General features: G+C 55.1%; 2 protein-coding genes across 3 annotated transcripts; both read right to left on the bottom strand.

The window, feature by feature from the left end:
• Window positions 1-1,267: 1,267 nt before the first annotated feature.
• Window positions 1,268-5,398, bottom strand: SYNGR2 (synaptogyrin 2). Of its 2 annotated transcripts, none has more exons than XM_063080910.1 (4): window positions 5,261-5,398; window positions 3,022-3,259; window positions 2,466-2,605; window positions 1,268-2,341 (listed from the first exon to the last, which is right to left on the bottom strand). In XM_063080910.1, the coding sequence occupies exons 1-4, from the start codon at window positions 5,333-5,335 to the stop codon at window positions 2,144-2,146; spliced, it is 651 nt and encodes a 216-aa protein (XP_062936980.1). In that variant the 5' UTR covers window positions 5,336-5,398; the 3' UTR covers window positions 1,268-2,143. The 2 variants fall into 2 exon arrangements, with proteins under 2 accessions (XP_062936980.1, XP_062936979.1); XM_063080909.1 differs by having other exon boundaries at window positions 5,237-5,395.
• A 546-nt stretch (window positions 5,399-5,944) lies between these two features.
• C16H17orf99 (chromosome 16 C17orf99 homolog) lies at window positions 5,945-17,646 on the bottom strand. Its single transcript, XM_063080380.1, has 7 exons — window positions 17,610-17,646; window positions 17,159-17,191; window positions 9,905-10,204; window positions 8,175-8,444; window positions 7,890-7,986; window positions 6,288-6,309; window positions 5,945-6,127 (listed from the first exon to the last, which is right to left on the bottom strand). The coding sequence occupies exons 1-7, from the start codon at window positions 17,644-17,646 to the stop codon at window positions 5,945-5,947; spliced, it is 942 nt and encodes a 313-aa protein (XP_062936450.1).
• Between the last annotated feature and the right edge of the window lie 5,124 nt (window positions 17,647-22,770).

The following is a 22,770-nucleotide window of genomic DNA, read 5'->3' as shown; positions in this document are numbered from 1 at the left end:
ATATGAAAATAATAACTAAGTGAAATGAAATGGTTGGTGAAAGCACATTTCTCTTTAACCTGGGATTCCCCAGGTCTTGTTGTGGACAGCTCTGACATGATTTGGGTGGGGATTTCTTTCAAGATCTCTTTGTAGTGCTACTGCTCTCTTAACCACAGTCTTTTTAACTGAGAAATGATCACGGACCATGTTCTAAAAGGAATGTTCGCCTGCCTTTCTGTCTGGGCCAATTTCAGGACAAACACGAGTGGAGGAGGAGCCTGGGAGCCAGGTTGGAAAGATGAAGCCAGGTCTGCTGCCAGCTGGGGCTGGGAGGTCAGGTTTTGTTTGTGAAACAGACACTTGATAGTTCAGGAGCCAAGAAGACACAGCTCAGCTGTGTCTTGCAAAATGGGCTGCTGGCTGCTCATTGGAGGCAAGACTCTGCTGGGGGTTGGGGGTGCCCACGTGCCCTGTTGCTGGCATGGTCATTGTTCCCAGATGGCTTCCCCACCATCCCAGCTTGCTCTCTCCCTTTTGCTGTATCCCAGCTAGCTAGTGACCTGTCCTGAGCTACAGCTAGGAGATCATCTCAGCAGTGAGGACTATAGTGCACAAAACCTGGGAGTGGGGCCCTATTGGTTTGTATTTGGGGTTTTGAAACCATCAGCGCCCATTGTTGACAGGCTGTCATTGCTCAAAAGGGGAAGCCAGGGGCTGGCCAGTTAGGTCAGTTGGTTAAAGCGTGGTGCTGATAACACCAAGGTCCGGGGTCTGATCCCTGTACTAGCCAGCCACCTGGAAAAGGGGGAAGCCAGAAGTTGCTTCAGGGGCCCAACCTCCTGCCACGTCCCTGGACGGAGTCTGGAGGTGCTAAGCCCCTGCCTGCCGGGAAGCGGAGGAGCCTGGCTCCACCATCCCTCCCATGGCACCCCTCACTGCTATGAAAGGGTGAGAGGGAAAGGGTCACTGGGGAAGGGGCATTCAGAGGGGCAACCCCTAGGTGCCCCCAGCCCAACTCTAGGAAGCAAGCAGCAGGACACTGACAAGGCAGTCCAGAAAAGTCATCTTGTTTACAAGCTGAGCACAGTTGCTATTTTAAGATGCTGATGGAAGGCAGTGTAAGGAATGAGATCCTAGACAAGGAGAGGGCAGGGGCTGCGCTGGAGGGGCCGAATGCCACTGCTTTGTTCAAAATGCAAGTTCCACAAAGCCAGCCCCCCACCAAGGGCATACCCCAGAGTGGATTTTCTCTAGGCTGAGGCCCAACTAATGACAGCGAACACGGTGAATGAGAAAAACATTTATTCTGTCTCCAGGCCAGTCTAATAGGACCTGAGGGCACAGGCATCTCCCCCCAAGGCTTTTTAATACATTCAAACGGTTGGGGGGCTATAGGGACGCCCTGCCCCTCCCCACACATCATAACTAACAGTGGCAGAATATTTACATAAAGCTGGGTGTTGTCGTCAGGCAAAGCCCCTCCCTGCTGCCAGGGGGCAGGATAAACAAGTGTGGTCCCATCCCTGCAGGTGGGCACCAGTCCCACCCCCATGGCTGTCAGGAAGGCAGCCCAGAGGCAATTGGCATGGGGTGATGCCCCCAAACCACACAGCAGTGAGCACAGGGCCTGGCCCAAGGCAGGGCAGGGGCAGAACAAACCTGAGTGAGGAGGCAGGGAGCCTGAGCCCAGCACCAGCACACAAGGGACAGGTGTAAGGCCTCCATCCTCCGTCTTTGGCAGAGACCCTAAGTAAGCAGCTACCACCACCTGACCAGGGCTCGGCCCCTTGGGGCAGCAGGAGAAGCTAAGGCACTTGTCAAAACAGCACGTCGGGGACCTTCCTACTTTTAGCTACTCCAAGTGGGGCTGGGGATCATTAAAAGCAATGAGAAAACTCGTCTAGCTAAAAACCCTTTTCTAAAAAATGCCCTTGAGGAGTGAGTGGTGACTGGCAAGCCCCTTTAGGCACAGGCACTTCGGGGGTGGCTGCAGCCAGGGTGAGGGAGGGCAAGGGGCTCTCCATGCTGCATCAGCTGTGACAGGCACCAAGCAGAGGACAGCAGCTGGTGGCTCCAGGAGGCAAGCCTCGTGGGAAAAGTCCGGGGTGGAGCAGAGGGCCGCAGGGCACCCTCCCTGCCCCTTTCCTACCCCTGGTGTCACTCAGTACACAGGGGGTGGCTGGTAGCCTTCGGTGGTCTCGGCATTCTGGGTGAAGGGCGGCTGTTGGTAGTTGTCCACAGATGCGCCTGGGTAGGAGGCATAGGCTGTGTTGGGGTCTGGGGTGGGGTCGACATAATTCTGGATGAAGTCGTCCACTCCGGCCTTGTAGCGCTGGTAGGCCAGGAAGGCCAGCGCACCCTGCAGGGAGACCCGAGGTTTGGGTGGGGTGGGACAGAGGGGGGGCAGGTGGGAGAGGGGACCTCAACCCTCCACCACCCTTCACCAAAGACACCACGGACCTGCCCACCCCTGGCCCGCCTACCCAGGAGAAGATGGAAAAGAAGCTGAAGGTGATGGCTGCCCGGGCAGAGTCGGCTCCCACCAGCACATCTTCCGGGTTGGTGGCCGCCCACTGGTTGGTAAGGAAGCAGAAACCAACAAACCACAGGAAGGCCCAGAGAGCTGGGGAGGAGACAGGGTAGGGAGGGTCACCTCCATGGAGGGGCAGGGGCTTTCCAGGGGCCTGCAGGGTGGGGTCCAGAAGGGGAAGGTAGGCCCTAAGGCAGGGATCTCCCAGGAGTCTCCAGGACTTGGAAGCTGCAGAAGCTGGAGGAGAGGACTGAGTGGATGGTCTCGCTGGGATGCCATCTCTTGGGATTCCATCTCCGGGACGCCTGCTTCCTTAGCCCAGCAGTCACGTCCCAACACCAGGGGGTCTCAGCAGAAATCCTTATGTGCCAGCCCAGGGAATAAAAAGGACATAAGCAAGGCCTGCTCAAGTGGGGCTGGGGACCTGAGCTGCTCCGTGTCTTTCCCTCCCAAGGGACCCAAGAGCTACCTCCCAAGATCAAATGGAGGAGCCACAGGTAGATAGATACCTGAGAGGAGCAGGTCTCCAATGACCAGGTGCTTGCGGTCAGTGGCATTGCTGATCTGGGAGAAATGTGCGTCGACCACCAAGAAGAAGGCTGAGGCCAGGAAGGCCAGCACCCCGATGGAGCTGCCGTAGCGGCAGGCGTCCTCGTTGTGGTTGAATACACAGTACATCTGTTTAGACTCGTGGGTATTGCTGTAGCCCTCACCCAAGATGCAAGAGAACACGATCAAGGCGAAGACCTGAGGGGGACAGGAGGACCTGGTAGGGCTGGGTGGCCGCTGGACAGACCCCCCTGGGGGCACTTACAGTAGGGAACCCCTCCGGAGACTCAGATGGGGGCCCTAGCAGGGTGTTAGGACACTGGCCTCTCCCACTACAACCGTGCCCTTTTGTTTTTTTGTTTTTTTTTTAAAAAGATGACCAGTAAGGGGATCTTAACCCTTGACTTGGTGTTGTCAGCACCATGCTCAGCCAGTGAGCAAACCGGCCATCCCTATATGGGATCCGAACCCGGGGCCTTGGTGTTATCAGCACCGCACTCTCCCGAGTGAGCCATGGGCCGGCCCTAACTGTGCCCTTTTGGAGGCTGGCAAGTAGTCCCCTCTGAACATGCCGGAGTGACCAGAGGGGCAAAGTACTTCCTGCGGCATTGTCCCCCTGGCACCAGATCACAATCTCCCATCGTAAGGAGGACTGCCCCGGAGATTCCTGGACTGAGGAGGGGCAGGGACAGTATGAGGATCTCCTGGGAGGGGACTGCCCTGTCCCAGCTGCTTGCCTGCAGGGCTCATGTTTAGGTGCACGATGGGTATGAAGGGCAAACCCCCTACCCCCACCCTGTCACCTTATGCCCGATTCACCTGTATAGCTACCAATCTTTGCCTGAACACCCCAGTCAAGGGGATTCTCTGCCTCTCGGGAAAACCAGGCTGGGGCCCCCAGGGCCCGCACCTCTCAGAGCCCCTCCTCACAGTAGCCCTCAACCCCCTCAACTCTTCCCTGGTCCAGCCTGGACTCCCCAGTTTCGCCAGCTTTCTTCCTACAAGGACTTTTGGTTTCTTTGGCATGCTGGTCCCTCCCCTCCCAGAGCCCCTGTCTGTCTCCCACCCACAGTGGATCCTGCCTTCACCAGGCGCTCTAGGTGGTCTGACTGGCTCTGCATTCAGACCCCTGGAAGACCTGGGTGGGGGTGGGGGCTCCACCAGCTGGAACTTCCCAGAGGATCTCCAGCCCATGTCACCTTGTCTCTTCCCCAAACCTCGAGGCCACCGCCCATGCCCCCCACCCCCACCCCAGCAGATGCAGGAAGGGCTGTGGACCCCGGTCTCTCCCCTGTGAGGTCCTGCCCTCCGAGGGAGCTCTCAACAGGGCTCTGGAGCTGGCAGTCACGAGCCCTACCCCCATCTGGAGATGGAGCCGGAACTCTGGGATGCTGGGAGCAGTGTGCTTGTCCCAGACTCCTGGCACTGCCATCCCGACCCACAGGGCATCTGTGCCTTGGGCACAGTCCAGGATAGCGATGGTCAGACCCCACAGTCAGGCTGGGAGGGGGCGGGGGTGCCACAGGAACACCTCAGAAAGCTCCAGACCCAGGCAGGCATAGTCTGAGCACAGCAGGCCCACCCGCCGCCAGCCCACTCTGCTAACGCCTTCTCCAGCTTCAGCACTGGCTGTACCGCGCCCCCCAACCCCGTGCTGGAGGACTTGCCCAGCTTATGGGGTGGGCGTACATCCCGGGGTCTCTGGATCTTGGGAAAGGAAGCAGACCCGTGGCCTGCTCTTGAGTGGGAAGAAGACCCTGTTTCAAGGCCCAAGTCGCCCCTCCTACCCCCAGGTCCCCGCGCCTCACGTGGCTTTGGAAAGCCCCTTCCTGGTGAATCCCCAAACGGGGAGTCGCGGCGCGCCGGCCACCTGTCCTGGAGCTGCCCCAAGCTCCTCCTCCTGTGCCAGCAGGGCTGCAGGCCTACTCCCCGCGCCAGGGCGGCGGGGCCCGGGCCCCGACGGGGGTGGGAGGCGGCAGGGTCCGGGGCACGGAGAGGGGCGACGCGGGACCAGGAGGAGACAGCGGGACTCGGGGTGTGGAGGGGCGGTGGCGGGGCCCGGGACGCAGGACGCCGGCCCCACTCCGCCGCCACCTGTCGCGCTCGCAGCCCCCGCCGGGCCCGGCGGCGGAGTGGGGTCCCGCGGCGGTCCGGCCCGCTCCCCCGGGGGCTCACCAAGCACGCGGCGCGCGTCACCACCTGCGGCTGCGTCAGGAAGCGCCGCAGGTCGAAGGAGCCGCCCGCCTTGGCCGCACCATAGGCCCCGCTCTCCATGTCGCCGTCGCCGCCGCCGCGGAACGCCGAGAAACCAGCCGGGCGGCTCCGCGCCCCGCCCCGCGCGCCCCGCCCCCGGGGGGCGTGGCCAGCGGCCTCCAGGGACCGAGGGCAAAGTGCGGCCCCCGCGAGCGGCGCGCGGCCCGGGCCTGCCATGCTGGGGCGCGGAGGGGTCCGGGAGCGGCGTGCTCACCGTCCGCTCCAACCCCTGGGCCGGGGCTTGTCCCCTGCTAGCTGGCCCGCTGCACGACCAGACGGGGTCAGAGAGTCCCCCTCCGTCTCTGCCCCTGCCCTCCCGTCTCCTCCTCCAGGAAGCCGACCAGACGCCAGTTCTGGACCCCACCTGCCCGGGACCCCCTCCATCCCCCATCCCACTCAAAAGCCCAGGCCACAGCCTGCAGCCTCCTCCCTGCCTGGCCTGTCAGTCTTTCCTCCTCTCTGGAGCTAAGCCTGGTGTAGGGTTGAGGACCACCCACACTTCTTCCTGGGCTGGGCCGAGTCCTAAGGCTGTGAAGGGCCCTGTGGCTTCACACTTCCAGATACCAAATGGTGTGCAAACAGAAACAAAGTGCCCAGGGCCACAGGCAGGGGCCGGAGTTTAATCCAGTACTAACCCCCACACTCAAAAAGAGCATCTGGAACAGGGAAGGCTAGCGCTAGGCTCTGCGCGTGGGGGGCGCGGGGAGAGCAGGGGTCGTGCATACAGAGGTGGGTCTCCAGGAGCCACAGGCTGACCGGCACGGAGGAATTCCAGAAACCCTTTGCTAGTTGCAGGTAAGGGTTCATGAGGGCCTGTGCGCCAGGTGGGGCTCAGAGTCTGCCCAGGTGAGCTGGACAATGTGAGATGAGCCAGAGGACTGGGCCACCGGAAGATGGGGTGCAACTCCAGGGAAAAGGGGAGCAGGTGTGGGGGAGGGGGAGGGCCTTGTCACAGTCTGGCCTCTGCCCTCACCTGGATGGATGGTGATGGGCAGCTGGCAGGTGGGGACAGGGGCCCCTCACAGAGCCCCATCCTTTCTATCGACCTCGGAAAATCCTCAAACAAACACCATGTGTGCTGAAGGCCACCAGGGCTCCAAGAATCCCTGCTGTCAAGGCTTTTCTTTTTTAAAAATAAATTTTATTATGTATATTTAAGGAATACAACATGACATTATGGGATACATATAAATAGTAAAAAGGTTACTACAGTGAAGCAAATTAGCATGTTCATTATCTCACACATTTTCCACTTTTTGTCTTTGTGGAAAGAGCAGCTAAAACGTACTCATTTAGTATGAATCCCAAATACAGTACACTCGTACTGCCAGCAGTCCTCAGGCTGCACATTAGATCCCTGGACGTGTTCATCCACGTGTCTGCTTCTTTGTAACCTCTGACCTACACCTCCCCATTGCCTCCCACAGGCTTTTCTTCATTCAAAAGGTGGGTCTTTCTGCAGGGCAGCAAGGCCAGGAGTGGGGCTCTCCTGGGGGCATTCTGCCAAGCTGGTGTCTTCTGGTCACAACCTTGATGACAAAGGAGTTGAGACTCCGGGTCAGGCAAGCTTACCTCTCAGCCACCCCCTCCCGAGGTCACTGGGGATTTTATGGTGCCCAGTGCATCGGAGCCCCACAGGAGGGGAGGCGTGGGGCCTACTCACCCCACTAAATGAGGGGGTGCTGAATCACCAAGAAGGCAAGCCCTGGCTCCTGGTCACGTGGTGAGTGGGAGCCAGGTCACTGTTCCCCACTTTACAGAAGGGGAAACTGAGGCTCAAAGAGGTGAAATAGCTCACCCATGAGTCTGAAGGGACCAAGAGGTGAGACAAGGAGAGTGTCACAGACCATTGAAGGGGCTGGCCAGTTAGCTCAGTTGGTTAGAGTACAGCCTTATAACCAACCCCAAGGTCATGGGTTTGGACTCCTGTACCAGCCAGCTGCCTAAAAAAATAAAAACTGAAGGGGCTGGCCACAGAGGGGAGGGGAGGAGAGGAGAACCAGGACACAGCGGTGCCTTTAAAACCAAGGTAGGTGAGAAATTCCAGGAGGCCAGACAGGGGGAGCCTGCAGAAGCCTGAAGTGTCTGGGGCTGGACAACACAAAGGCCCTGGTCACTTTACATGTCAGTGAAGCAATGGCCTTGGAGAGAGTCCCTCAGAAGGCTCAGCCTCTGCCTTCTGTTGCCACCTGGGAAAGACTGACCTATGTGGTTCCCTTGGAGGGCAGGAGTTCCTGGCTCACCCTGGTCCCTGGGAGGCATTGTCCAGCATCCCTTCTCAGATCCCATAGGGAACATAGGAGAGGCCCCACCCAGAGGTCAGCTGTCTCCATTGCAGGGCAGCTGGGAGCATGGGTCAATTAAAGTCACAAAGGCACAAGCCTCAGCAGGCACTTGGCACATGGTAGGCCCATCATAAACATCTTCAAGTTGTGCATACGCAGTATGACCTTTTCTTTGCCCTGATGGCAGCCTTGTCCTACAAGCTCACTGCCCGCTGCTCCCCAGACAGGTTGGTCCACACCAGCCACCAGCAACTCTGGCTCCTCCCCAGCATCCAGCACCCATTTCCTACCTGATCTGCGCAGCCCCACCCAGTATCCCAGAGGCGATCGCTGCAATGGAGGTGATGCTACCAGCCAGCATGAAGATGGGTCCCTGAGGCAGCTCCCCTGTGCAGGAGGCAGAGGCGGCAGGCCTTTAGGCAGGGTTGCTTCATGGTGCCCTTCCTGCTCTTGGCAGGGGCTGTACAGAGCTGTTCCACCTCCCACCAAACTCCCTCCTGGACTCTCTAGCAAGATCCACCCTCCCAGCCCCAAGGTACCAGCTTGCCACTCTGGAAATGGAAGGGCCCTCTCACCTGGGGGCACCAGTGTGGGGGCGCTGAGCTGGACATTGACGTTGTTTTCAGCCTGGCACTGGAACCAGCCCGACGTCTGGGTCAGTGGGAAGGAGAAGTTGGCAGGCTGCCCGTGGGGTGGTCTCTGCTGCATGTGGACGTGCCCATCCTTCCCGACCAGGCTGTAGGTGATGGGTGGACTGCCCGAGGACGCCTGGCAGGACATCTCTGCCCTAGGGCCTGACCCTCTGTCCCGCAGGGTGAAGTCAGCCTGCAGCTGGGACACTGGCTCTGGCAGGGTAGGAAAAGGTAATACAGGAATGGCTGGGAGAATTTTTTATTTTGGGGGGGCTGGCCAGTTCGGGGATCTGAATGAAACCTTGACCTTGGTTTTACAACACCGTGCCAGTGCTGTAACCGGCAGAGCTAACCAGCCAGCTCGTGGCTGGGAGATTTTAACCCTACTCCCCCCACGTAAGTTCTCCTCATTACAGAATGCCTCATGAGCCTGGAGGCTGAGCTGTGACTGCCACCTTCTCCAGGCAGCCTTCTGGAGTACCCCTTCGTCCTTGCATCTGCTTCTATCCTTCCTGCAGTGTGTACCACACAATTTCACATTTGGTTTTATTCGTGTGTAGTGTATTTCGGGTTGCCGAAATAAAAATAAAATAGCAAATAAAAATACATGGCACCCAGTTAAATTTCAATTTCAGATAAGAGATAAGTAATTTTTTAGTGTAAGTATGTTCTATGCGAAATTCATCTGGCAACCCTAATTATTTCCTTTCAGTCTTGTTTCTTTTATCGGAAAGCAAACTCCTTCAGGACAAGAACTGTCCCTTGAAAGATTTAAGATTTTAGAATTCCCCAGGCCTTGGGCCTGAAGGGCTAAAGATCCTTACTGATTTGTAACAACCACCACCCCTTGTTTTTTTCTTGACACCTACTAAAAGCTTTCATTTCATTCTTTCTATACCCCCTGGGGTAGGTCCTATTATTTTCTTTGTTTTGCAGATGAAGCAACTTAGGCCCAGAGGTTGAGTGACTTGTCCAAAACCCCACAGCCAGTAAGTGTAGGGATTTTAACCCTCGCCCTCCTGGGCTCCAGACCCTGGGCTCTCCTGCCCTAGGCTGTTTCCTCGTGTTCTTAGTTGAGGGGCAAGGAATGGCGGGGGATCGTTGTCCCACCACAGGCAGGCAACACTTCCTGGTTCCCACACCTCATGGCTCCCACTGAGAAGGATACCTGAGTTAAGATCAAGATGGAAATGGGAAAAATTCATGGTTTGGAACTGAACAGAGAGGGGTTTGAAATCAGCCTTTGTTGCTTGCAAGCCCTCGGCCTGGGGCAACCTCCAAGAGCTTTGATCTCTACATCTACAGACCCAGAACCTGGAGATCAAAGGAGATATCACGCAAAAAGTGCCCAGTTTATCAGCTTGAGGTCCCAGCTCCACAAGTCAGGGCCCAGCCTTGGGAACTTCAGCCCTCGGGTGCTTTCCATCTATGACCTCAGGCCCCTGCCAGAAGATTGTACCCTGAGGGCCTATAGCCAGAATGGGGCATGCCCTATGACCGGGCCCCCTGGCACTCACTGGAAGTGGCCTTGAGGCGGGCAGCCTGTCCTCGTTCCTGCCCTCGTGCCCTGGCCCTCTCTAACCCCAGTCCCCCAGGCCCTACAATCCTACCCCCAGGAGCTCCCCACTTATCTGCATCCCACGTGCCTCCTGTCGCTACGACCCACGACTCACTGGCCCACAGCTCCCAGTACATCTGCAGCCTGGCACTGGCCACGGAGGCACCCAAGGTGGAGGCTGCCTGGCAGGAGTAGGTGAGCAGGTCTGGCCTGGACTTGAGTGTGACGTTGATGCTGAAGGAGGCTGGGCTGCGGGTCCTCACCACCTTCTTGGCCACCTCGATGTCCTGGCTCCCCCAGAGGGAGTAGGTGACGGGAGGGGCTGCCCGGGGTGAGCTGCATGTTATGAGAACGCGGCGGCCTTTGGGGAAAACCTCCAGGACTTCATAGGCAATGGAGACCTCGGGGGTGGCTTCTTGGAGGTGAAACAGTTCGAGAAGAAAGAAAGAAACAAAAAGTCACCAAGCACTCAAGAAAGTTCACCAAGAAAATGCTGATTTGGCAAATTCCTTGAAAAGTTAAATAAGGCACGATTGCATGACGTGGCAATTCCGCTCCTAGACATGTACGGAAAGAACTGAAAACAGGGCCCTAGCAGGTACATGTGCACGCATGTTCTAGTCGGCACTAGTCACAGCAGCCAAAAGGAGGAAACGGCCCAAATCTCTGTCTGCAGATGAATGGAAAAACAAGACGTGGCTGATCCATGCAAGAAATATTATTCAGCCTTAACAAGGAATGCAGTACAGACACACGCTGCAGCCTGGAAGCACCTCGTCAGAGTTACGCCGAGTGGAAGAGGTCAGACACAAAAGGCAGCTACTGTTTGATGCCACTTACGTGCATTTTTTCTTTTTTTTTTTTGGCAGCTGGTCTGCAAGGGGATCTGAACTAACTCCATTTATGTGAAATGTCCAGAACAGTAAAATCCACAGAGACAGAAAGCAGTTCTGTGGTTAGTAGGACCTGGGCCAGGGGAAATGGTGAGAAACTGCTTAACAGGTGTGGGATTTCTGTCTGGGGTGATAAAAATGTTTTAGAAATAGATAGAGGTGGCGGTTGCATGACATCGTGGAGGTACTAAATGCTACTGAATTATCACTTTATTTTTGTTTTTTTGGGGGTGGCCAGTACTGGATAAAACCCTGGACCTTGGTGTTATCAGCACCACACTCCACCCAACTAAGCTAACTGGCCAGCCCTGAATTATCGCTTCCAAATGGTTAATTTTTTGTTATGTGAATTTCACTTCTAAAAAAGAAAAGAGAAAATGCTAGCAAAAGACCTATTTCCTGGGTTTAGGTTCTTTCTGCCCAGAATATTTGACTGTAAAAAGAAAATGAAATTTGGCTATGAGTAGTTTGGAACACAGGCATGGAGATGTTTGGAAGATGGATCAGGAGGGCTGACATTCTGGATTAAACTTCTGTACTCAAGGGGACAGGCACCATGTCATCCTCCTATCACTGTATCTCTGGCCTGTGGTAGGAGAGCAGAAGTGGACTTTGTCAGCTGAGTGACTCACTGAAATTTAAAGGCAGTTACTCTCAAGTTCAAGTTGCACGCTGAGGTGTGGCCTATGCTCGGCTCCCAGGGACCTTGTCCTGTGGTGGTAAAGGTACAAGTTGAATGATGCAATCCAGATGTTCCTGGAGGAAACACCAGAGCTGGGAGTGGGGAATGGCAAAGTACAAGGTGGACCAGGGACCCGATGACCCATCCCTGCCTTCGGGCTTGAGCCTGGTCTGTGGCCTTGAGGAACTCAAGTCTGTCCATCCTCAGCTATCAGAGGCCTTGTCATGGCAGACCTGCCACGGGACCTGGGATGCAGGGGCGGTGGCCAGGCTCCTGCACCCAGAGAGGTCAACCTCTGGTTTAAAAGGACAGTCAAAAGGCAGGGGACAGATCCAGGAGAGGTAGTACGGGGAGGGATCCCAACCTTGGAGGGACGGGCTGAACTGGGGAGAAGCAGGCAACTGCAAGACTTCGGAAGAACATAGGAGACCAGCATGCCCACAGCGCCCAAGGACCTCTCCTCTCTAGACCCAAGAGGGAAACCCACCCTCCAGCGTATTCCAGAGGCATTCACCCACCCACCAACACCAGGGTCTGCTTGCAAATGACTTTTCTATTTTGCAGATAGATCCTGGAGTTGATTTCAATGCAGAAAACATCTCTAAGATCTTCCTGTTAGGCCTGGTGCTTCCTTTACTGATTCTGCAGGACAGCAAGATTAAACAAAGGTGCCTTCTGAACGGGGGTTTGGGGCAGAGGGATGTATTAATGGTGGGGACCTACTTGCATTTTCAAGAATAGTGTGGGTAGAGGCAGTTCTTGGCAGGGAGTAGGGGGGGTAGGGATAATCATCTATGAAATCTAAATATCATAGACTTTATAAATCACCCTTGCTCGGCTGGGCATGTCTGCCCCTTAAAGCACACTGCAACCAAAAAGCTGACCATTGAGCAGAGAATTGGAACAAACTAGTGTGGATGTTCTTCTGAGACATTTCTTGGAAATCCTGAAGTTTGTGGCCACTGAGCGCATTTCTCAACCAGGAGCAATTCTGCCTCCAGGGGACCTTTGTGTCTGGAGACAATTTTGGACTGTCACAAATGCAGGTTCTCTTGGCATTTAGTGGGTAGAAGCCAGAGATGCTACTAAATGCCCTGCAATGCACAGGACAGCCCCCCACAACAGAGAATTATCTGGTCCCAAATGTCAATGGTGTTGAGGCTGAGAACTCTGATCTAGACAACCAGGCTTCCAGAATCAGGATTTCTTGCCCTGCTCAGGGCTGCATAGATGTCAACAAATATTTTCTCATCTGTGCCTCTTTTGAAACTTCATGAAAACTCCCATTTGTTGTGGCGGGGGAGGGCGGAATTCTTTTTTTCAAACAGGCTTTCATGCAAAATCTTTAATTTGAAGAATGTAAAGCTATATCTAAATGTAAAGTTACTCTCTGGGGCACCATTTTGCAGACTTCTACCGATAATTTTGTCCACGCAGCCCGCGGGGCCAAGAAGCCTCCTCCTCACGGTCCAAAGCTGATCTTAGGCACCAGAATCTTACCTCCACATGGGGGAAATGAGAGTCCAGGGCTGAAGTGTGATCACACTTTCTTTTGCTCCTTTCATGCAGGGAAATGATCTTGACTTACAAAAGTAGAAAGAAAAACTACCCCCTTCATTTCCATTTCAATGGCCATGAATAGAAGCTTGATTTGCATAAGCCCACAGAGGGCAACATTTTTAAAGTACACTATGCAGTGGGACGTTCACTTTTTATTCTAACAAGACGTGTGGGGGGTTTCCTTTTGGTTGTTTAGTTTGTGGATCTAGCCCAACAGGAAAGCATAGTCATTCAATTTAAAATTTTTAACATTTAATTTAAAAGTCATGGGCTGGCCATTTAGCTCGGTTGGTTAGAGCACAGCCTTGTAACACCAAGGTCAATGGCTCTGATCCCCTTGCCAGCCAGCCTGCTGGAAAAATAAATAATAAAATAAAATTCTTCTACCATGTCAGAACATTTGAATAATGAGATGGCACACTCTAAATGTGGTGAGGCAAAGACAAGGCCACTCTCGGGATGGAGCCAAGCCAAGCTGGGAATTGCTAAAGAAAGAAAGAAACTGTGTAGGGCTGGTGCCCAGGCCCCAGACCTCTCTCTAGACTTGTCTGTGATAACTGGAAGCTTGGAAATTTGAGTCCCAAACCTGGAGATTGCAATTCATTAGACCTGAGCTCGGGCCCAGGGATCTGATTTTGAACAAGCAGTCCACCTGTTGAGGACTGAATTGTGTCCTCCAAGTAGATATGTCAAACCCTAACCCCAGTATCTGTGACGGGGACCTTATTTGGAAAATAATGTCTGTACAGGTGAAATCACGTTAAAACAACTAACTTAACTCCAGTAATCCACAGTGGATTAGGGTGGGGCCTAATAAGAAGAGGAAAAGACACACATGCACACGCACACGCACACGCACATGTACAGCAGAATGCCACGTGACAGTGGAGGCCACCACCAGAAGCCAGGAGCGAGCAAGGAACAGAGGCTCCCTCAGAGCCTCCAGAGGAGCCAGCCCTGACGACACCCTGATCTCGGACTTTCAACTTCCAGAACTGTGAGAGAACAAATAAATATCTGTTGTTTTAAGCCACTTGGTTTGTAGGACTTTGTTAGGGCAGCCCCAGGAAACTCATACACCACCCCTCATAAGTGATTCTTAGGAAATCTTAGAACCTCATGCTGGAAATACCAAAGTGGTTTTAGGAGTAATTGGGGGAAAACTCATCAAGGTTCCTCTGCTTTCTCTCGAGGGAGTGCACCCTAGTTTAAATCTGTCCTTCAACCAGATATGCTGGACGTTCGGGAGGGACATTGTCATTAGGTTCTAATGGGTGCTATGAAAACCCCCAGGCTCCCTTCTCCACCTCCCTGATTAAGTCCCACCTCTCAACCTCACCAATCCCAAAATCCTCCCTCTGTGCCCTCTGGGACGTAGGCTCAGTCAGCGTCCAAGTCCCCCACCCCCTCAACCTTTCAACCAACATCTCATCTTCTATGTCCCGTGGAAACCACATCCCCCACTCCCCAGGGCATTGTCTACACCTACAGCTGTCTCAGGGGGTGCTGGATCCCCACAGCCTCCATGGCGCTGGGCTGGGACGATGGGGTCGACATCCTCTTGCTATTTCTGGACCGTTCTTCCTCCCTCCTCCCTAAACACCAGCTCGTGTCTTTAGACATATTCCACATCCTTGTCTTAGAAACGCCCATGGTTCCTTGAAGAGTCTCGCCCCTGGTACCTGCCACGCTTCATATTACACTTGCCATGATTCTTGGGGATTTCAAAATACACTGAGATCCTCTTTCCAGTGTCCTGGCCCCTCAGTTCCTAAAGTTCCCTTGTGTCGTGTCCAGCTTTCCACTCCTATCGGAGCTGCTTCAGCTGCATAACATCCCATCACACTGTTTTTGGCCAATCCCAACAGCTACTCAGGCCAGAAACCTTGGCCCGATCTTCGGTGGCTGTCCCCACGTCCCATCCCATTGCCAGCAGAGCTGTTGGCCTCTGCAATACATGGCCACCCCTTCTCCCTGCCGACCCTGTAGCAGCCTAATGGCTCTCTGGCATTTGACCTTTGATCCCCATCCCAACACTGTGGCCAAATGACCCCATCAAGGGTAAAGCAGATGGTGCCCTGCTCCAAACCTGCCCCCTGCTGCACCCCACAGGGCCCTCCCCAATCAGCCCCACGCCCACGCTGCTGACCTCTGACCTCCCCCAACATTCCCCTCCCCCTTGCTTCCTGCCCTCTGGCCACACAGGGCCCTAGTCCAGGCACATCCTGCTCTGAGAATTCCTTCATGTGCTGTGACCCTTCTCAGTGAGGGCTTCCCAAATGCACCCTCCCCAGGAAGCGCTGCCCCTCCCCGCCACCCCCACCCTGTGCGACCTTTCCCTCTCCCCTGCCTGCTTTGCTAGAAGTTCTCACATTCTAACACACTCTAGGATGTGCTTATTTTGATTATCATCTGTCCCACCCAGCCCCACTGGAATGTAAGATACATGAGGGTTTTGCTTCTGTGCCTTGCAACATCCTTGGCACCTGGAACAGTGCCTGTGACTAAGCAGGGCTCATCAAGGTATTGTTGAATGAATGAATGACTTATCAGTCTGTCTCTTAGGAGTTTAGTTAGCAGGACTCGGTTGGCAAGAATCTAAGCAGAAGTCAGGGGCTGGGACGGGGAGCAGGATGCCCCTGCCCACTACTTCCCTGAGACCCAGCTGCTTGCTCTCTTTTTGGTGGCGACACCAACGGTGTGTTTGTTTTTAAAGTAAATGAGGAAATGACAGTTCAGCTGTGCCTCATTTAGATGGGGCTTGTGTCATATTAGCCTGTACCGCCTTTAAGTAAAATAGAGAGAGAGGCCCCACTCCTCAACCACACCCCCTTCCTCCTTCTCCCACCCTATTTCCTTACCCCTTTCTCTATCCCCCCCCAACTGTTCTGCAACATCTTAGAATATAAAAATATATATATTTTAATAAATACATAAACTTAAAAAAAAAAAAGAAACGGAAGGGCTAGAGGTGGGGGTGGGGGAGAGAAGGCAAAGGAGAGGAGGAAGGGCCGGGCAGTGGAGTGCAGACGGAGCCACGCAGGGCAGAGGGGAGGGAGTGGGTGGGCCAGGGGCTGTTGGGGACCTTCCCCAGTGTCCCTTCCTCCCTGGCTCTGTACAGCAAGACCCTGCTGCCTCCACAAGTAAAGCAGCCTCCCGCATGCCGGACCCCTGGGGGAGTCTCCACTTCCCCTTCCCTTACTGCCCTCTCCCTGGCCTGAGGATCCCCTGCCTCCCGGGCCCAGGTGCCCCACTGCTGGAGCGAGCGGGACTGAAGCCATCTTAGAACATAAAACCACACGGGCTGTAGGCAAATTTTAAAAGGACACAGTTTTTTTTCTTGGCATGCATTTCTCCGAGTTCCCTCTCTTCCCATGGTTATTTGATAGTTTGAAATTTGGTTATGGGACAAGATGACATTATTTACACAAATGTAAAGTTGTTTTCCAGCCAGCCTGAAGCTGCAGACTCACACATACTACACGACCCTAAGATAACAGCAAAGACGAGAACAGAAACCAGATGGAGTCTTGGCAAGACCTTGCACCTGAGACCTTGCATGAAGCCCCCACAGCTCACGTCCCCCTCCCTCCTGCTTGTCACTTCCCACGTCCCAGTCCCTCAGCCCCCTCTATAAAAACCCTTAGTAAGTCTGAGTCCTGGAGCTGGCTTCAGTCTGGCCATCCTCCTCCAGGTTTACTGGAGAGATGGGTCAGCCCAACATCTCTCTCAGGTCACCGGGATTCCTGGATAAAAGCTGACTTCCATTTTCACCAAATCTGGCTTTCGATTGGTTTGCTTTTGTCTGGCAGGAGGCAGCCAGACCTGTGAACTTTTTGTCAGTTTTGGGGAGTCTCAGCCAGGAGCTGAGTGGCCCCTTTAACTACACCAGAATCCCCCAGCCCTCACTGGGGTCACACCCAGCAGGCAGAGATGTGCGGCTCCTGGAGGGGCTTCTGCTCCAGATCAGGGAACCCCCCCCCAATAGCCCAACTGGGAGCCAAGCACTTTTCTTGCCCCGTGTCCCCTGGAGGTCCCTACCCTGCCTACTCAGCCCACTCCCCTCCCCTCAGGGCTCTGCAGGGGGTGGGCAGGTTGTCCAGCCGTCCCCCAGCACACACCTCCTTACCATCAGCAACCTCCTCCCAACCCAACCACCCACTGTGGGTGGCGACTCTGACGCCAGGGTCCCCAGCTGAGGGCACTTCTCCCTCCAGCCTGCTGGGCTACTCACCTCCCTCCTGCTCCCTGGAGAAGCTGCTGGTGGCTGTAAGAGAGGGGAGGGTGGTGAGGAGAGAACCTGGGGTGCAGGGGGTGCGGGAGGGGCAGGGGTTGGAGACAGCCCACAGAACCCCTGCTGAGGCCAGAAGGGAGGTGGTCCCATGACTCAATAAGCATAGCCCCTCACAAAAGCTCTTTTGAGGCCCAAAACATTTAGTGTCACAAGCCCATTTTGCAGAGGAGTAAGTAGTGGGCCCAGAATGGTGAAGCAAAACTGGGCCACATACGCAGTAAGAGAGAGGCTGGTCTGAGATTCCAATCTTCTCTCTCCACCCCGTGCTTCCAGAGGTGGCTGTGCTTTCAGACCCCACCTCTCCTGGGCTCCCTAGCACCCCCATACCCTGAGCCCACCTCTTCAAGGCCCTGGCAGCAGCCCCCTCCCATGACATCCCCAGTGGACTCACCCAGAATGGCCAAGCAGAGCACCCGAAGGAGCCTCATACCTCCGTGGCTGTGGGGCCTCTGCTCAGTCTCCTGAGAGCTTCCTAGGTCTTGGCCACCTCCACCCTGGGGCCCCCAGGATTTTCCTTGGGTGGCCGCCTGCTGCGAGAAGATAACCTGGAGGCCTCCGCCACCCAGAGAGCCCGGCAGGCCCAGAACAGCAAACTCCCCCATAGTCCTCCAAAGTAGGAGGAGCTGGGCCTCGAAGCCAAACCAGGGCTTTGACTCAGCTGTGCTGCAGAGCTCTGGGCCCCTGGGTTCATGTGGTGGGCAGATGTCCACATGCTAGTCCCCAGCACCTGCAAACATGTTGTGTTACATGGCGAGGGGAATGAAGGCTGCTAGTCTGCTGGTTTTGAGATGGGGAGATTATCCTGCATTATGTGGGTGGGCCTGGTGTAATCATAGGGGTCTTTACAAAGCAGCCAGGGAGAACTGGTGGGCAGGAGAACTGGTGGGCTGGAGCTCTGCTAGGAAAGCGGGGGGCAGAGGCAACTTCTGTCCATCTCATGTTGGGTCATATCCGAGCACCGATTGGCACCTGCTAGGTGGCCGATGCTACCCCCAACCCCCAAATTAATCCTCAGACTGCACAAGGCCCCTGGTCATTGCGGGAGTGTGATGCCACTAGGGGTTAAATGTGTTCCCCAAAAGTTCAGGTATTGGACACTTGACCCACATCGTAAGGTGCTAAGAGGGTGGGAAATCCAATTATAGTTTTTGAAAAGTGGGGCCTTTGAGAGATGATCGCATGGTGAGGACTGTGCCCTCGTGATGGATTGGTCCATTCGTGGAGTGATGAGTTGTCACGGCTGTGGTTCTGATGCTCCATGAGGACCGCGAGTGAGGTTGGTTGGCTCTTGCTGTTCTTGCTGTGTGACAGCTCGTGTTGCTGTAAAGAGTCTCCCCGACAAGAAGGTCCACACCAGATGTGCCCCCTGGACCTTGGACTTCCCAGACTCCAAAACTGTGAGAAATAAATTTTGTTTCTCTGCACATTACCAGTTTCAGGGATCTGTCATAAGCAATGGAAATGGACTAACGCAGACGCGGCGTGCCCGAGCACCACCGCTCACTCAGGGGGCAGGGCCCCTCCTCACCTCCCATCTGGGTAGGAGGTCACGTGGATGGTCATTCCCCAGGGATCTGGACACAATGCTAGACCAAAAGGAGACCAAGCCACATCACAGACAGTGAGTGGCATGGCCTCAACAGCGACCTGCAGTAGCTGGCTGGATCTGGAGAGACAAGTGGAAGTAAGCGGAGCCTCCCAGAGCCCTAAGGCAACCAGGGCTGGACCCCTCAGGGCAGCCAGTGAGGTGAGGACCAGGACCCTGCCAACCCCGCAGTGGGCCACTGGCACCTGCCTGCCTGCACAGCCTGGCTCCTCACCCAAGCCCAGGCTTGGGGCTGCTGGGCCAGCCAGTCCCTCTCTGCCTAGGTTCAGTTACCTGGTGCAGGAAATGCCCACGTTGGCTGCATTCTCCAGGGGTGGTGTCCCACCCCTGCCCCCACCCCCACCCTCACCTCCTTGTAACCATTTGCCTGCAATGGGAGCTGCTCTCTTCCTACAGAGCCTGCCTGGGCAATCCCAACCCCTGCCCTGGGCACGGCTGATTAGTCCAGGAATGGACACCTGATCCATGGAAGACCAATTACAGCCCTGCCCCTTGGGTTCCCCTCTAGGCCATTCTCAGGGGGACCCACTGAGGCCTGTGAGGTCCGGGTACCCTGGGAAGCTGATCTAAGGGGTGGCTCTCTGGCTGGGGAGCAGTAGGAAGGACAAAGGGAGAGATGAAGTAGGTGTCCTGCAGGTGCCTGGAGACCAGCTTTGTCAGCCTCCTCAGTGGCCCTTCTCCATAGCTGGCTCGAGCCAGGTTCTGACACTTGCCACTTCTGGTCCTGACTCATACCCCTGGGGTCAGAGCCTTTGCCCTGTACACCCACCTACTGTTGGAGTGAGCAGGACTGAAGCCATATTGGGAATTAAAACCACCTGGGCTGCAGAAAACGTTAAAAGACACAGCTTTTTTCTTGGCATGCATTTCTGAGTTCCCTCTTTCCCCATGGTTATTTGATACTTTGAAACTTGGTTATGGGGCAAGATGACATTATTTACATGAATGTAAAGTTGTTTTCCAGTCAGCCAGGAGCTGCAAACTTGCAATGAGACACATGCTATCCAGATCCTGGGAAACCAAGGAAGATATCAGGAAAGCTGTGCTGACTCCATCCTGAATTAGGACGCTGCGATAACAGCAAGGATGGGAGCAGAAACCAGACGGAGCTGTGGAGAGACCTTGCACCTGGCTCCTTGCACGGAGCCCCCACAGCTCACATCCCCCTCCCTCTTGCTTGTCACTTCCCACATTCCATTCCCTCAGACCCCTTTTTAAAAACCCCCAGTAAGTCTGAGTGTTTGAGATGGCTTTAGTCTGGCCATTGTCCTTTGGGCTTACCAGAGAGATGGGTCAGCCCAACATCTCTCAGGTCATTGGGATTCCTGAATAAAAGCTGACCTCCGTTTTCACCAATGTTTGACTTCTGAGTGGTTTGGTTTTGTTTGAGGCAGGCAGCTGGACCTGGGCCCGGCAACACTACCTCTCTGCTTCCAGTGTCTCCCATTGGGGAGCCAAGAGCATTTCCTGTTTGTTTCCTAGCAAAATGTCCTTCCAGAAAGCCCGTTCAAACTTCAGCTGAAAGAAGCTAGGAGAAGGAATGGAGGATTGACGGGAGACAGGCAGGGGCTGCTGGGGAGGCTGGTGGCTGCCAAGGTCTCAGCCTGCTGGCAATCTGTTGCCTGAAGGCCCAGAAACTCGAAGGACTCCAGGAACAATCTCCCCAGGCCCTGGTGGGACCTGAGCATCTTTCCTGCCCCACCCCTGTGTGCCCATCTGATTGGGGGCGTTGATCTGGAGGGGCTGGCTCTCGGTATTGCCTGCCCCTTCTCTCCAGACTGCAGAGTAGCGCAGGCCTGATGAAGACACATGCACCACGCCTCCTGAGGCTACCCCCAGGCCACCTCGAGTGGAGTTTGGGGTTGCCCCAAATCTGTCACCTGCCACAGATTGATGTTTTGTGATTTTTGACCACAGAAGGCCAATGTCCTGTATAACAAATGGCCTTACCGGTGTCTCCTTGTCTCCCTCATGTCACATTCCTGGAAGGGTCCAACTGGGTGGGGGTCTGCACTGGGCTAGCCTGGCCAGTGTAACTGGGAGGCCACAGGGAGACATAGAGGCTTCTCAGGGCTGGGCCAGTACCCCCAATGTTGGGGGCAGGGGGACCTCCGCCCTTCTCCTGTGGCAGGCGCTTACTCCAGGAAGGCCATACTTCACTCACTGCAGCAGCACCCCCAGGGCCTCTCCTCGCCCCAGTGTGGCTTCTGGGCTCATCATTTCATGGGCCCCACCCAGCTCCCTGTCATCTACAGGGAGTCATCCAAGCCCTGTGGCACACACTGTAGGTGTGCCGGTTCTGTCTTCACTCTGACTGTCTCTGGTTGCCCCACAGCCCCGTCTAGAGGCCTCCGGTTTCCAGTTTCCCCAGCCTGTCCCGCAGGACATCTCTGTCCTCTCCTCTGCCCTCATCTCCTGTCCTAATCCTCCCTTTCTCCAAGGCCATGCTATCACCTCCTCCATGAGCCCTCCTGTCCCTAAGGCCCCCTGGGTGGTCTTGATCACAGAGGGTCTCAGGTCCACACCCCTCTCTCCCATTCAGCTCCTTCAGGCCAGTGGCCACTTTGCAATAGGAGCCTGGACTGCACTTCTACGTACCATGGGGACACTTTACAGGTAAGTGATTGTTTAATCCTCACAGCCACTAAGAGGGACACGGCATCTTCCCATGTCCCGGATGAGCAAACTGAGGCCCAGAGTCTAGTGCTTTCCTTGGGGTCTCAAAGTGTGTCTTCTTCTTCACAGATCCTAGAGTGCCCTGCAGTGCACATGGCCAGCTCTCGGTAAATGACTGCCTGACTGCCGAAGGGATGGGAAACGCTTCAGTGCACTCTCATGGCCATCAGCATCACCCCGGGGCTCATTCAACCAGAACTGCTGGGCTCCACCCTTAGAGTTTCTGATTCTGGAGTTTGGGTTGAGGCCTGAGAACGTGCATGTCTAACCAGTTCACAGGTGATGCTCATGCTGCTGGTCTCAGGGCCACACTTTGGCTCCAGGCTGCTAATTTGCAACGTGTCACTTTCATCTGGGTCCGGCTGTCACCCTCCTCAGACTGAACACAGAGCTCCGGCTGTTTCCCTCATAGCCTCACTGCCAGCCCAGAACACGACCCAGCATTTAGCAACCCTTCATCAGTGTTTGTTGCTGGACTGATGATGGGTCATGTGATGCTGGCTGAGTGAGACAAGGACAGAGATAGGAGGGGCTGAACTGGCCAAGTCTTTAATTATCACAGGATGAAGCCCCCAGCCCCAAGCTTGTCAGCTGAGATCTGCCTGGATGCTGAGTCCAGCCCAGAAATCAAGCTAGGAGCTACTCCCCTGATAGAGCTGGAGGCTCTTCAAACATGTCTTGGCATTTCTTTATTAAAGTTTTTTTGGCGGCTGACCAGTACGGGGATCTGAACCCTTGACATTGGTGTTACCAAAACTGTGCTCTAAGCAAGTAAGCTAACCACCCAGGCCACGTCCTGGGACTTCTCTGACATTCTCTCCTAACAGTTCTCAACTCCAGTAGCCTGTGAGAGTCCCTGGGAGCTTGAAAAAGTCCCGATGCCCTGGCTGCTGGCTGCACCAATCACATCAGAGATCACATCAGAGTCGCTGGGATGGGGCCAGCCTCTGACAACTTGTCAGATGTTCTCCAAGGCTGAGAACCACAAATTTAGAGCCACTGTAGCCAGGGAAGTGAGGTGGCAGGAAGCTTGGAAAAGGAATCTTGAACAGGCTCAGGAATCTCGGACACAGCCCTGGGTGATACCCCAGCCCTCTCTTTATGGGACAGCTGCGCTACTTTTCTGGGCCACCTCTTGCAGCCCCCATTCCATGTGTCTCTCACAATGCAAGCCCTTAGACACCACTAAGGCCCTGGCGGGGCACTTCCACCCACGAATCCTCAAGGTCAGCTCTACCACGGGGACACAGACCGAGTTGTGAGGACAGAG

This window comes from Cynocephalus volans, chromosome 16, assembly GCF_027409185.1.
Source record: "Cynocephalus volans isolate mCynVol1 chromosome 16, mCynVol1.pri, whole genome shotgun sequence".
NCBI classification, from domain to species: Eukaryota; Metazoa; Chordata; class Mammalia; order Dermoptera; family Cynocephalidae; genus Cynocephalus; species Cynocephalus volans.
The sequence above is the reverse complement of the archived record's forward strand: the minus strand, read 5'-3'. Positions and strand labels throughout refer to the sequence as shown.

Bases quoted from the DNA above. Each gene is read 5' to 3' on its own strand.
- C16H17orf99 (XM_063080380.1), bottom strand. From the start codon at position 17,646: ATGAGGCTCCTTCGGGTGCTCTGCTTGGCCATTCTGG. The intron at 17,192-17,609 runs GTGAGTCCACTG...CCTCTCTTACAG, and splicing joins GCTCTGCTTGGCCATTCTGG to CCACCAGCAGCTTCTCCAGG. The intron at 6,128-6,287 runs GTGAGGGCAGAG...CCTGGCGCACAG, and splicing joins GCCCATCACCATCCATCCAG to GCCCTCATGAACCCTTACCT.
- SYNGR2 (XM_063080909.1), bottom strand. From the start codon at position 5,335: ATGGAGAGCGGGGCCTATGGTGCGGCCAAGGCGGGCGGCTCCTTCGAC. The intron at 3,260-5,236 runs GTGAGCCCCCGG...TGTCCCCCTCAG, and splicing joins TGACGCGCGCCGCGTGCTTG to GTCTTCGCCTTGATCGTGTT. The intron at 2,606-3,021 runs GTATCTATCTAC...TCTCCTCCCCAG, and splicing joins TGGAGACCTGCTCCTCTCAG to CTCTCTGGGCCTTCCTGTGG.